This window comes from Dipodomys spectabilis, unplaced genomic scaffold (assembly GCF_019054845.1).
Source record: "Dipodomys spectabilis isolate Male_0828 unplaced genomic scaffold, ASM1905484v1 ptg000098l, whole genome shotgun sequence".
In the NCBI taxonomy this organism is placed as follows: Eukaryota; Metazoa; Chordata; class Mammalia; order Rodentia; family Heteromyidae; genus Dipodomys; species Dipodomys spectabilis.
In genome coordinates, this window is record NW_024870775.1 from 18068174 (window position 1) to 18083609 (window position 15436).

The 15436-nt window shown below is 39.6% G+C and overlaps 1 protein-coding gene across 3 annotated transcripts in view; it reads left to right on the top strand.

Moving 5' to 3' along the window:
- Nol8 (nucleolar protein 8) overlaps nt 1-15436 on the top strand; it is a 30392-nt gene that overhangs the window by 1210 nt on the left and 13746 nt on the right. For all 3 annotated transcript variants that reach the window (XM_042686567.1, XM_042686568.1, XM_042686569.1), the window contains exons 2-10: nt 6-158; nt 613-675; nt 3546-3624; nt 6307-6442; nt 7223-7291; nt 8791-10602; nt 13776-13889; nt 14481-14603; nt 14879-14969. In XM_042686567.1, the coding sequence (XP_042542501.1) occupies nt 20-158; nt 613-675; nt 3546-3624; nt 6307-6442; nt 7223-7291; nt 8791-10602; nt 13776-13889; nt 14481-14603; nt 14879-14969 (2626 nt within the window). In that variant the 5' untranslated portion in view covers nt 6-19. The remainder of the gene's footprint in view (nt 1-5; nt 159-612; nt 676-3545; nt 3625-6306; nt 6443-7222; nt 7292-8790; nt 10603-13775; nt 13890-14480; nt 14604-14878; nt 14970-15436) is intronic.

Sequence of the window (15436 nt, forward strand, 5' to 3'; positions counted from 1 at the left end):
ACTAGAACATACTGGCCTCATGAAAGCCAACAGAGAAACAAAGCGCCTTCATGTGGGTGGTCTTAGCCAGGCCATTACAGAGACAGACCTACAGAATCAATTTAGCAGATTTGGAGAAGTTTCTGATGTGGAAATCATCGCACGGAAAGATGAACAAGGTAAGTTTATGTTTCACTGAGTGGTTAAAGGAAGAGCAATTACTACAAAATAAAGCAACTTCAGAGGTGAATATAAGCTCTAAATGCTGTGATAGGAAATATTACGTATATTGTAGAACTTAACTACAATTAGCTTCCAAAATCAGAAACATTCTATGACTTGATTTGTTATCTCCTAACTTTTCAGAGTTAAAATTCTAGCATTAAAAGTGTCCTGTTAAGTAGAATATCACTAACATATAATCGAGATATTTTCTTTAACTGACTTTTGGTTTTTGGTTTTTTGTTTTTTTTTTTGCGTACCCAGTTTCTTTCAATAGTTTCATATACTTTGAAAAATGCTGTTTGTATCCATTGAAAAATAAATTTTTCTTATTGAATAAATTTCCAGCAGTTCATCAACTTACGTTGTTCCCTGGATATAAGTTTAAATAAATTTGTTTTTACTTTTTAGGAAACTCACAGAAAGTCTTTGCATATGTTAACATCAGCATAGCAGAAGCAGAGCTGAAAAAATGTAAGATTATCATATATTTTTATACTCTTTGTCAGTTGGTATCATTGTGAGACTTGGAATAACTTTAGTTCTAAAACTCAGCTTCAACAGCAATAAAACATATAGATGGACAACCATGAATAAGAGAATGTTGATAACTTACATCTCAGAATGTTTCAGTTAATTTCATTAGTGTCAGAAGATCTATGGCACCACATGTTGGTGGGTTTACTCAAAAACTGCTCTATTTTCAACCAGGCTCATATCTAAAATCCTAGCTATTCTGGATGCTGAGATCTGGAAGATTGTGGTTTGAAGCCAAGTCATCAGAAAAATCTGTAAGACTCCATTTCCAAAATAACCAGAAAAGGTCAAGGTAGATGTGTGGCTCAAATGATAGAGAGCCATCTGAACAAGCAGAAAAGAATTGCATATTCTCACATCATTTGGACAAAAGACCAAACTTACATAGAAACTACTGGTACACATATCCCACTGGATATAATGCTATATCTTCAATCTTCACTTTTCTTGAGCAGCTAATCCTTATCAAATGTTGTAGGACAGATGTTAGAATATGCTTTATGAGGCCATATCTTTGAAACTGTGATATCTTTTGTTATGAGTGTTGTAAAGCTCAAAGTCAGTGATATCTTTCAGTGAAGAGTAGTGGCTGCTACAGTAATGGATTCTATTACTTGGAGATCAGAAAGTCAAGACACTAAAAAAGAAAAGAAACCTGTTATTAGAAAGCCATCATGGGCTGGGAAGTTGGCTCAGTGGCAGAGTGCTTGCCTTGCATGCCTGAGGCCCTGGGTTTGATTCCTCAGCACCACATAAGAAAAAAGCCGGAAGTGGTGCTGTAGCTCAAGTGGTAGAGTGCTAGCCTTGAGCTGAAGAGCTGAGGGACAGCGCCCAGGCCCAGGCCCAGGCCCAGAGTTCAGGCCCCACAACCGGACCCAAAAAAAAAAAAAAAAAAAAAAAAAAAGAAAGCCATCAGCTTTTATAATGTTATTTGCAAAAAGATGATTGCCCTTTGAGGAGGTATGTGTGATAAATAGGAAGTTATTGTTAAGAACATATCAGTTATGTTATGAACGCTGTGGTACACAAAATTATAAGCTCCAATTATTTATCTAGTAAATGGAAAAAAGATAATGCTTGCCTCCTGATACTAAATAGGACTTAGTTAATGGTTATTATTAAAGAATCTGATAGCAGATATTTAGAAACAGCCACTTGAAGTTAATTTTCAAGTTGGATAATGATAATTAGTATGAAATGGTAAATAAAAATGAACTTCTGTTGGATTCTAAAATGCCTTGACCACACTGAAAAGATTTCATTGTTTCATAGTTACAGAATGAGAAATAACGGAATATCAAATAAATGTCAGTTATTCACCAAAAGTTCCTGAGATTAGTTCATTAACAAATTCTAGTTTGCACACTCTTTTTCATCTTAGTCATTCTAGTAACTCTGAGTTAGGGAGTATAAGAAATCTCTGGTAGCCAGGTGCTGATGGCTCATATCTACAGAACCACTCAGAAACCAGAAGTGGGGGCTGGGAATGTGGCTCAGTGGTAGAGTGCTTGCCTAGCATGCATGAAGCCCTGGGTTCAATTCCTCAGTACCACATAAACAGAAAAGGCCAGAAGTGGCAATGTGGCTCAAGCACAGAGAGGCTCAAAGACAGTGTCTAGGTCCTGAGTTTTCAAGCCCCAGGACCAGGAAAAAAAAAAAAAAGAAGCTCAGGGACAGTGCCCAGGTCCTGAGTTCATGCCTTAGGACTAGAAAAAAAGCAAAAAAATAACAAAAACAAAAAAGCAGAAGTGGCTCAAAGAGGTAAGAGCACTAGCCTTGAGCAAAAGACCTGAGGGACAGTACCCAGGCCCTGAGTTCAAGTCCCACAACCGACCAAAAAAAAAAGAAAAACACCTGTTAAGTATTGATAGTGAAACAGAAAAACACGTCTCTAGATCACATTTTTCTTTCTTCTCTCTAGGTGTGTTTTTGTGCTAAACAAATCTACTTTCTTGGGCTGGGAAGGTGGCTCACTGGTAGAGTGCTTGCCTTGCATGCATGAGGCCCTGGGTTCGATTCCTCAGCGCCACATAAGCAAAAAGAAAAAGCCAGAAGTAGCACTGTGGCTCAAGTGGTAGAGTGCTAGCCTTGAGCTGAAGAGCTGAGGGACGACACCCAGACCCAGAGTTCAGGCCCATGACCAGACCCCCCTCCCCCCCCCCCCCCCAAAAAAATGTGCCTTGCTTATGGGGCTGGGAAAGTGGCTCAGTGGTAGAGCGCTTGCCTTGCATGCCTGAGGCCCTGGGTTCGATTCCTCAACACCACATAGGCAGAAAAAAAAGCCGGAAGTGGCGCTGTGGCTCAAGTGGTAGAGTGCTAGCTGAAGAGCTGAGTTACAGCGCCCAGGCCCAGAGTTCAGGCCCCACGACCGGACCCAAAAAACAAAACAAAATAAAAAACAAATCTACTTTCTTGGTGCTAAATAATTATAAGAAAGCATATGCTAGTATATGTACATATATGTGTGTGTGTATGTGTGTGTATATATATATATATACACATATATATATATATATATATATATATATTATTTTTTTTTTTTTTTTTTTTGTCGTGGGCCTTGATCTCTGGGCCTGGGTGCTGTCCCTCAGCTCAAAGCTCAAAGCTAGTGCTCTACCACTTGAGTCACAGCGCCACTTCTGGTTTTCTGTGGTTTATTGGAGATAAGAGAGTTACACAGTTTCCTGCCCAGGATGGCTTTCAACCACTATCCTCAGTAGCTAGGATTACAGGCGTGAGCCACTGATGCCCAGCTTTAAAATATATTTTTGCATACTATTTACTTTAGTAATGATTTTACCTTATAGGTATGTCTGTTTTAAATAAAACAAAATGGAAAGGTGGAACACTTCAAATTCAGCTAGCAAAAGAAAGCTTTTTGCACAGGTAAGATTTGTCCCATGTGGATTTAAGTCCTATTTATATTACAATCCATTTTATATATTCTCTTTATTTGAAAAATTGAATAACACATTGTATGGTATTAGCAAATTCACACATTGCAATTAGAGCTGATACCACTCTCATTTCTGACTCTTTCACCCTAGACCTCACAGATAAAGGATTTATTGCATTTATGTGTGTACATATTAAGCTATAAAAATATATAAATATATTGTCTTCACCCAGACCTTCTGTGGTAATGTATCCTTCCCATTCTTTTTAATTTCAAAAAAATGGATATTTAGACTTTTTCTATCTTTTCATGATTGTAGATGATCTTTGAACATACCTCTTATATATGTACATGTGTTTCTGTGGGGTTTATGGCAAAAAGTGGAGTTGTTGAATCTTTGAATTATGTCCATTTAAAGTTTAATAGATGCTACTGAATTGTTTTTATTGATTTTTGAATGTTAATACTGTTGTCATTCAAACATATAAAAACATTAGATATCCATATGAAAAGCATAAGAGTAATGCACATGATTTTAGAATAAATAATTTAACAATAGATTATTACACTATTTTTATTTATGTAACTATTTGTCCATACTGAGAGATAAACTCATGACTTGCACATGCTAAGCAAATGCTCTACCACTGAGCCATGCCCCCAGTCATTTTGCTTTTAAGTTTGTGCTTAAGATAGGGATTTGTGGGCTGGGAAGGTGGCTCAGTGGTAGAGTGCTTGCTTTGCATGCATGAGGCCCTGGGTTCAATTCCTCAGCACCACATATGCAGAAAAAGCCGCAAATGGCGCTGTGGCTCAATTGGTAGAGCGCTAGCCTTGAGCTGAAGAGCTGAGGGACAGCACCCAGGCCCAGAGTTCAGGCCCCACAGCCGGCAAAAAAAAAAGATAGGGATTTGTAAGCCAGAAGATGGTGGCTCATACCCCTAATCCTAGCTACTCAGGAAGCTAAAATCTGAAGATAGCCTTTTGAGGCCAGCCTGGGCAGGAAAGTTCATGAGACTCCTATCTCCAATGATATTTCCCCTAAAAAGCTGGAAGTGGAGTTGTGACTTAAATGGTAGAGCACTAACCTTGAATAAAACAAGGTCAAACAATATCCAGATCCTGAGTTCAAACCCCGGGACCAGCATTAAAAAAAAAACGTACTTTTGCCCATGCTGATGTCAGATGGAGATCATCATACCTCTGCCAACCAATTATCTAGGTTATGAGTGTGTACCAATCTAGCTTGTTTTTGAGATAGTAGATTGCTGACTTTTGCCCAGGCTGTCCTCAGACCTGATCCTGTCTTTGTCTCCTGAGTAGCTGGGTTTATAGGTGTATGCCACCCTACTGAACACAGGTAATTTGAAGGGAGAAAAGATAAACTTAGGATTTTTTTTTCCAGACTTCAGGCTTGAACTCAGGGCCTGGACACTGTCCCTAAGCTTTTGTGCTCAAGGCTAGCATTCTACCACTTGAAACACAACTCTACTTCCAGTTTTTTGTGATTAAACAGAGGTAAGAGTTTTACAGGCTATCCTGCCCAGCCTGGCTTCAAACTCTGATCCTCATATTTCAGCCTTCTGCATAGCTAGGATTATTGGCATGAGCCATTAGGGCCTGACATTTTTTGGAGCTTTCAAATTGGGAAACATTTAAGAGTATCTAGATGAAAAAGGTTAGGCTGTAGCTAATACTTGCCTAGCATGTGTGAGGCCTTGGGTTTGAATATAACAGTAGAGTTTATGGTCTATGGTCTCCATATCTGCCACGAAAAAGTGTTGAGACCTTTGCTGGAACAGAGCACAATTGGGAATGGACATTGGGTTGGGAAGACTGACTGGAGTAGGGAGTCAGGACAAGATGTCTCCATGCTTAATTTTATGCTGTTTATTCACCTACAGGAGGGAACTGACAAATAAATAAGGGATTATATGATTCATATGGTATAGCAATCAGTGATGTTTTCAAAGAATGTAATGAGAAGTGGGAAAAAGATGCCTATTATAGCTATGGGATTAGCTGGCTTGCACTTTTAAATGTATGCAGGCACGCGTGTGCGCGTGCACACACACGCGCGCACACACATGTGCACACATACCTACACCTGTATAGAAGCTGAAGTAATAGACAAAATATTAGGAGTAGAATATGAAATGAGGAACATGTCTTCTTTGCCTGCCTGCCTCACTGCCTGCCTTTCTCTCTCTCTTTTTCTTTCTTTTTGTTGTTCATCATGGGTCTTGAATTCTGGGCCTGGGTGCTGACCCTCAGCTCTTCAGCTCAAGGGTAGTGCTCTACCACTTCTTGAGCCACAGCTCTACTTCTGGTTTTCTGAGTGATTTATTGGAGATAAGAGTCTTATGGACTTTCCTGCCAAGTTGGCCTTGAACCGTAATCCTCAGATCTCAGCCTCCTGCATAGCTAGGATTACATGCATGAGCCACCAGCGCCTGGCTTTCTTTGCATTTCTGTGTTACTTTGCAATGAAAATGTCTTTTCTATTCAGAAAATAGTGTAAGGATTATGCTATAAACAAAGTGTTGTTTTACTTTAGCTTTTAATGCATTAACTTATTTATAGTGTACATTTAAGGACAACTGAAGGAAAACAAGCATGTATGTGTGGTTGATTATTTTAACTATTTTCTTTGTAATTCCTATTTGATTCAGGTTGGCACAAGAGAGAGAAGAAGCAAAGATAAAGAAAGAAAAATCAAAAACAAGCAACAGCAATTTCTTTGAGGAGATAGGAGGAATGGATTTCCATATGAAAGCTGTGCCAGGGACAGAAGTCCCAGGACATAAAGTGAGTCTTCTCTATTAGCCTAAACCAATCTAAGAATTCACCTGAGTCCATGTGATTGTGGTGTCAGTTTTTACCTTACTTTGCAGCATTAACATAGACTGCACTTAGATTTTCAGTGTAGACATACAATCAAGTAAGCATAATTTTCTGCCATTTTATATAAAAAGAAGTCCAAACTTGGGAAGAAGCTGTCTCCCAAGTTATATAGGTGGTAAGAAATATATACAGGTCCCAAGATTGTCTTTTTTTTTGCCAGTCCTAGGGCTTGAACTCAGGGCCTGGGCACTGTCCCTGATCTTCTTTTGATGAAGGCTCTACCACTTGAGCCACAGTGCCACTTCCAGCTTTTTCCGAGTAGTTTATTGGAAATAGTTTCACAGACTTGCCTGCCCGGGCTGGCTTTGAACTGCAATCCTCAGATCTCAGCCTCCTGAGTAGTTAGGATCATAGGCATAAGCCACTGGCACTCAGCTCAAGATTATCTTCTTACTATCAGTTGTTTTTATGCAATATCCTCCATGATAGATATGAGATTAATACCTACTTCTTTTTATTTTCTTTCCTCTCACACTTCTGTTTGGGAGTTCTAGTTTCATTGTCAGAAATTAACCCCAGCAGGATTAATAACCCACTGTTTAACTTTTTAAAAATTATACATATATATATGTATACGTATGTGTGTGTGTGTGTATGTATATATATATATATATATATATATATATGTATCTATAGATAGATAGATATACTGTTGCCTGACATGTTTGTTTGTTTGTTTTTTAGAATTGGGTTGTGAGTAAATTTGGAAGAGTCTTACCTGTTCTTCACCTTAAGAATCAACATAAACATAAAATATCCTTTGTGATTAGTTTCTAAGGGTAACTGTTTACTAAAGTGATGGAAACTTATGAAATACCCTTAGGATCTTACTATCTCTATTGGTAAATTTTTAGGTGTTTTACAGGTTATATGTTCCCACTTTCTATGCAAGGTAAGATCTATTTATCTACACACATACACACACACACACACACACACACACACACACACACACACACACACACAAACATAAAACAATTTAGAGAAAATGAGAGAATATCATGAGGTTTTGTATAGTTAAACAATATGAATGATAAATGCCAAAGCAGTTATGTTAATTTATGCATTTTATTACATGTGGATTCAGAGCCATTGGAGATACAGAGTGAAAAAAGTACAAGTCTTACTGTGAAGACTTTTAAAAATTGATGTTTGGAATAATAGAAAAGTGATGAGGCTGGGAATATGGCTACCCTGGGTTCAAATTTTTGGTACCACATAAATAAAAAGTTTTAAAAAGTTTTAAAAAATTTTTAAATCCTTAAAAGAAGGGATAAGATAAAATTTTCCAAAAGAGGAAAACAGTAGGTAAAAATACCAAACAGGCAGGAACATGGTGGGTAGGAAAATAGCATGGAGAACAGATTTTGGTGCCTGTTGAATGAGATCAGATTATATCTGAGGCCTTGAAAAGCTGATATTACAGACTACTGTGCAGATGGTATGTATTATCAGTGTTTGCTATAGTATTTTTAAGCCATCCAGTTAATTTCTGCCAACTTACAATATTGGTGCTTTGTTTTACCCATGAAAATGTCATAGAAATCTCAGTTTCATAGGTTCTACAGGGTTATTAATCATCACTTTGTGGGATCTAGGCAACAGCCTTATAGCAGGCTGCAGGATAAGATAGAGTAAATATGACTGGCTCAAGATTAAACAGGTATCAATGGCTCACACCTATAATCCTAACTACTTAGGAGGCTGAGATCTAAGGATCAAGACTTGAGGATCCAGCCTGGGAAGGAAAGTTCATAAGACTCCTATCTCCGATGAACCACCAAAAAAGCCAAAAGTAGAGCTGTGGCTTAAATGGAAGTGTGCTAAACTTAAGGGGGGAAAGCTCAAGGTATGGGCCAAGCCCTGAGTTCAAGCCACAGAACCAGCACCCTCCCCCCCCCCACCAAAATAAATAAATAAAAGGCGTTGGTGGCTCACGCCTATAATCCTAGCTACTCAGGAGGCTGAGATCTGAGGATCATGGTTCAAAGCCAGCCCAGGCAAGAAAGTCTATGAGACTCTATCTCCAATTAACCACCAGAAAACCGGAAGTGGCGCTGTGGCTCAAGTGGTAGAGCACTAGCCTTGAGCTGAAGAGCCGAGGGACAGTGCCCAGACCCAGAGTTCAAGACCCACAACTGACAAAAAAAAAAAAAGATTATACAATATTGCTTTTTCATATCATATTGACGGGTTTGTTTTTTTTTTTTTAACACTTAGTGTTTTTGCTTTAGTCCTTGACTCTGGGTGACATCATGAAATATGATCCATCAAAATACTGCCACAACCTAAAGAAAATTGCAGAGGATTTCACAAGTACCATTCCCATAAGTAGCCTCACTTGGGAACTGGAAGGAGGCAATGACCCTATGAGTAAGAAACGTCGAGGAGAGTTCTCTGAATTTCATGGCCCTCCACAAAAGATGATAAAAGTACAGAAGGGTGAGGACTGTACTAGCTCCAAGGGTTCTGCTACAATTCAGAGAACAAGTCGGGCAACAGATAACACATCAACACAGCAAAAGGCCACACAGAAGATAGCTTGTGACTCTGTTATTCCTAAATCACTCTCTGTTCATGATGCTTCTCAGAAACCTCAAAGTGTACATTTTCAGACTTCTGGCTTACAAACTTCCCAGAAAAAAACTAGCATGTCTGATGATGATATTGATTCTGAAGATGAGTTGAGAATGATGATTGAAGAAGAGAAAAACTTACAGAGAGTTACATGTTCCTCGGTAAATGAATCTGAAAATGATCCCTTTGAAATCGTAAGAGATGATTTCAAGTCAGATGTTCACAAAACAAATTTAGGTATCACTAAAGATGCCCGCCATGTTAGTGAAAATACTTCAAGAAATGATTGTGAATGTGACTCAGATGATACAGATGAAATCATTGCAATGAAGAAAAACACTGGTAAGATTAAGAACAGTGAAGAATTTTCAAAGACAGAAACATCTATACACAAGAAAACATCTTTTAAAAAGAAAGAACTTTCTGATCGCTGTATCAAAGTACAAAAAAGAAAAAAAAAAGAGTCAGTCCTCAGTCATGGAGTGAAACCTAATCATAATCCTCTGTCCAACTCTAGCTCTAGCAGTAGTGATGAAGAGTCTGAGGGTGATGAGGAATATAAAGCCATGATGGAAAACTGTTCTCGTATCAATCTCACATTAGCTGATTTGAAACAGTTGGCCGGCATTGATCAGAAGATTCCAGAAAAAGATACTGAGAGTGATGGTGCAGAAACAACCAACCCCTGCAAGTCTGACATAGCTCCCAAGAACCCCAAGACTCCCCATAACCTCTATAGACGCCGACAGTGTATTAGTCCTGAGAAGATTGTGGCTTCCCTTTTAGAAGAAGAAAACACTTATGGTAATCAGAAAACAAAAGAAAACAACTTCAAACCAAAGTTCCAGGCATTCAAGGGAGTAGGTTTTCTTTATGAGAAGGAATCAGTGAAAAAAAAATTGAAAAAGACTGTTCATGAAGATCCAAGTTCCTTGAAACATGAGCATCCCAATAGCATTTCTGTGGAAAATAGAGCCCCATACACTAATGACCCATCATGTAAACAGACTGCATGCCAATCTGCAGAGAAACTGAATGGCCCAAACCACATTCAGCCTCAAAATAGAGAGTTGACTCTTGAGAGTAAGGACCATAAGGTATTGTCCTCTAATGGTTTTCAAGACGGAAGTAAAATTTCCTGTCTGTTGCCATTAAAAAGTAAGAAATCCTTAACTGCGACTGTAAAGACTCACAAGATATGCTTTGACAAAGATACTTGCCATAGTACCAAGAATCAAGAAAAAGCTTCAGAGGAAGAGGGTTCTAATTCAAGCAGCCTCACATCTTTGGTCAACCTATCCAAGATCTCTCCCAGCAAAGACAAGAAAAGCACAGCTGATTTCTCACTTTCTATTAGTAACTCTTCAGATGTGAATACTAAGGATAAGCATGCTGAAGACAATCAGAAGCGTTTGGCAGCCTTGGAGGCAAGACAGAAAGCCAAAGAAGTACAGAAGAAGCTAGTACATAATGCACTGGCAAATTTGGTGAGTATATTTTCTTCTGTGAATTTAAGAAAATACTCTCAAAGTCCAGCCTTTCCATCTGATGATGGTAGATGTGCTCACTTAGAGTTCATTGTCAAGGCATTCACCAGTTTGACTTTGTGTCCTTAAGATAGGAGCTTTTGTAATTCTAAAAGTGCATCCTAAAGGAAGTGAAATTAAACTGTTGAAAATATTTTAAATTTATATAAGCCAAGCACTGGCAGCTCATGCCTATTAATCTTGGCTAATACCAGAAGTCTGTGATTTGAGGATCAGATTTTGAAGCTTGCCTGGGTAAAGTTGAAGAGATTATCTTCAGTTAGCCAGGAATAAAAGCTGGACTGGAAGTATGGTTCAAGTGCTAGAGCCATGAGCAAGAAAGTCTACAAAAAAAGAAAGAAAGTTATATAAAATATATTTAAAAAAAGAAAGAAAGTCTACCAAGAGCACAAGGCATTGAGTTTAAGCCCCAGAATCAGCACGCCCCCCCCCCCCAAAAAAAAAGGAAAGAATTTTTGGGTTTTTTGTTGTTTCGTTGTTTGTTGCTGTTAGAACTCAGCAAAATAAAATTCCAGTTTATTGTTGAACAGCATTGTTTCACACATACATCAAACAGCCATAGACCAAAAAAAGGGGGGAAAAAGGAAACTTTTTTATCTTTGGCCTTTTTAACCATCTCATACAAACCAACTACTTTATAGTACAGCTAAGTACATACACAAAAAAAGTTACTGGAATGCTCAGGATAAGATTGGGGTTTTTTTGTTGTTTTTGCTTTTTTTGCAAGGCTTTTTTTCTCCTTTGAGATTATAATGAATATGGTCACACCACAAGTAGGCAGAAGGACAGAATGCTCTGAAGGCTGGTTTGGTCATCCGAGATCATTAAAAATGGCTGACCCCAACAATATGTACAAAAATATAAAATGTAAATAAAAATACAAACACATTTTCCTTTTTAAAGTACTTTTAAGAAAAAAAGCAGGGCCTTGGAAGTTTTGGTATTTTCCTCCCTGTCGCACATTCTCGTTGTGGTTTTGGTGGGGTGGTGGAGAGCTTGGTGATGCTGCCCTCAGTGGGCCACTGCTTGAAGGTGACCACGTTTAGCTTGTGAGTCGGGAAGTGGAGGGTGAATGCGTCACGGTGGCATTTTTTTTTTTAGTTTTCCTTTTTTGCTGTTTAGTCATCCTCATCAGTCTTCTGCTTCTTGGTACTGACATCATCATCCTCAGCTGCCCGTTTGCCTGTGCCTGCCTCTGCCTCCTCATCTTCATCTCCATCTCCCTCCTCACCATCACCAGCTTCCTCCTCCTCCTCTTCCTTCCCACCTTCTTCATCTACTTCATTATCAACCTCCTGCTCCCCATTGTCCTCTTTAGCATTCCCGTTGGCAGGGGCATCTCTTCCATTCTCTGCCTCCTCCACAACTTCTCTCTTCTCCTTCAAGACCTTGGTGGTGTCTCGGAGCTGGTATCTACGCCGTGTCTGATGTGGCCCGTGGGGCACGCCAGTGATCCGGTGCAGTGAGGGGAAAAAAGAAAGTGGGAGTTCAGGGCCAGAGAGCTACTGGAGTCCGGAGTGGCTGAGGAAGCTGCGGCCACCTGGACCTAGGAACAATGCAAAGATGCTTTTCAGAGCAGCCAGTCTTGTTCTTTTTTTCCTTTTTTTTTTTGTCAGTCTTAGGTCCTAACTCTGGGCCTGGGCACTGTCCCTCAGCTCTTCAGCTCAAGGCTAGCGCTCTACCACTTGAGCCACAGCGCCACTTCCGGATTTTTCTGCTTATGTGGTGCTGAGGAATCGAACCCAGGGCCTCATGCATGCTAGGCAAGCACTCTACTACTGAGCCACCTTCCCAGCCCAGGAAAGAATTTTTATGGGTGTTTGTTTTATGTGGGAACTGAGGCTTGAACTCAGTACCTGAGTACTGTTCCTTAGCTTTTTCAACTCAAGTCTGGTGTTCTACCACTTGAGTCACGGGTCTGCTTCTGGCTTTGTGTGTGCATGCATGCATACATGCATGCGTGCCTCTGTGTGTGTGTGTGTTGCTGATGGTTAACTGGCAGATGCTCCAGAAAAAAAGGAGCAATTAATACAAGAATGTATTTTCAGTGAAACTTAAGGATGATAAATTGGAAGGAAGCTGGGCGCTGGTGGCTCACGCCTGTCATCCTAGCTACTCAGGAGGCTAAGATCTGAGAATCACGGTTCAAAGGCAGCCTAGGCAGGTCCACTTAACCGGAAGTGGCATTGTGGCTCAAGTGGTAGAGCCCTTGCCTTGAGCTGAAGAGCGTAGGGACAGCACCCAGGCCCAGAGTTCAAGCCCCATGACTAACAAAAAAAGAAAAAAACAATTGGGAGGAAATGAAGCTATAGTAATAAGTCTGGCTGAGTTTGTGCTGAGCTTGGACATTATTCTTAAAGCTATAAAACAAAAATGCAGTGAAAAGTTTTAAGGCATTGAAAATTAGAAGATTAGTTTTATACATTTGTGGATCAGGAGGTGTTAAACTACAGCTTACAGGCCATTCATTGCATAGCCCATTTATGTACAGCTAACAATGTTTTTGTTTTGTTTTATGCCCACACTGGGCTTGACCTCAGGGCTTAGGCTTTCCTCTCAAGACTAGCTCTCTACCACTTGCATCAAATTTCCACTGCTGGCTTTTTTTCCTGCCTGGAATTCCAGTCCTCAGATCTCAGTCTCCTGAGAGTAGCTAGGGTTACAGATATGAGCCACTAGCATGGGGCTGCTAAGGATTTTTTTTTAATATAAGGCACATACCCTATGTGGTCTGCAGAGTTTAAAATACTTACCTTGGGCCTTTTATAGGTAAAAATTTTTAACCTCTCAGGAAAAATCCATCAGACCATGACAAAAACAATGAATTGAAAGGGTCATATCTGGAACCAGGGAGAACCTTCACGTAGAGGCCAGAATCAAAGCAAGATATTTAGAATACACTAAAAAAATACCAAGAAGGTCATATTGACAAGATTTGCTCACTGTGGAGAAAAAGGTGTCCTGAGTTTCTCTCTGGGACAAATAGGTGATAATGGCACTTAATAGAAAAGGGAAAAAGCTTAAGAAAGACAGCTGAAGGAGATGATGGCTTTTAGACATGTTCAGTATGAGATTGAGTTGTCTTAAAATGTGATGCTTTTGAATATCCTTAGGATGGTCATCCAGAGAAAAAGTCAACACACATCATCTTTGGTTCTGATGATGAAAGTGAAACAGATGCGACATCCACTCAGGAGCAAAATCACCCAGGAGAGAAGCTAATGAAAGTAAGATATTCCAGACATCCCTGTGGACATTCATCTGCTTTGCAGACTTACTTATTCCCTCTGTCTATCCCTCCCTTCCTTCAACATGGTCTTACTACATAGTTCAGGACAACTTTGAACTCATGGCTAGTCATCTTACCTCATCCTCCCAAGTGGCCAGGATACACACTTGTGCCAGCATACCCAGGAGCAGATCCATTTCCTGTATATTGTATAACAAGATGTCCACTCAACTGCCAGTTCAACATAAAATCTTTCTGGGAACTATAGTGAGACCTAGTACTCCCCAGGCCACCACACACAGAGATGACAGGGCTTTACAACATCTGCAACATTAGGTCAATGTTAGTGAAAAGAGTGCAGGGGGTCTTACCTACAAAAATTATACCTTGAACTTTGTATCCTTGGGGAGCATGTGAATTAATGATCCTAGAGGCCAGTTAGAAGAACATGAGTCAGGAGTTTCCATCTGACCCCACCACTTACTTGTTCCCAGTTTATGCATCGAGGTTGTTGGTTTTTATATATGGGGAGGTTGCATTATGAAGGAAATCCTGATTGCCTCAGTTAATAAACATTTATATTTAACAGGAGTCCATGGGTAACACAACTGGAAAGCTGTTTGATAGCAGTGATAATGACGAATCTGATTCCGAAGATGACAGTGACAGGTTCAAGATTAAGCCACAGTTTGAAGGCAGAGCTGGACAGAAGGTTAGTGAAGACTGAAAATTGACTTGACGCATGTCTAATTTTTCAAGGTAGTCCTTAAATCTAGGTAAATACAGATAGGCCTTATCTCACATTGTTGTGTTGAGTGTTTATTTGGGGCATGAATCCTCTCTTAGCTCTAATTGGTTCACAGGTGATGCAATGCAAATGTTAATGATGTGAATATACCAGTGGAGGGAACTGTACTTGGCAAGTGGTCTGATAAGCTGTTTATTGTGAATCTGGTTGTCACTTGTGTATACTTTTTATCCATATAGCTCATGAATTTACAATCACACTTTGGCGGTGATGACAGATTCCGCATGGATTCTCGGTTTCTAGAAAGTGACAGTGAAGAGGAGCAGGAAGGTAAATACTTTGTTGTCCAAACAGTCCTGACATAGAGCTGGGAAATCATCCAGTGGACCTCTTTCATTTAACAGACACAGCACCTCAAGGCATTCAACTGAAGAATGTATAGTCAGATTTATAAGTCAAATTTAACTTAAATTTACACATATTTAGTAATAATTCCTTAAGTATCCTTTGTGTCATTCTGGCATGATAGAGAAAGGTAAGTATCCTATCTAACAATCTGTATCAGTTAGTGTGGCAGGTTTTGCTAGGGTATGACAGTTCACATTTGCTTTCTAGGAATTTTTTCCCCCAGGACCTTGGATATAGAAGAATGATGGTGGCATCATTCTACTTCCTGCGAAGGCATTTTTCACAGCAGTGGTTCCATACATCTATAAGCCCTTACCTTCTACCATCTTACATGTGTAACTCCCTTTCCCACTCCCAATCTCAGAACTTCTGTCATTGTCTAATTTTGT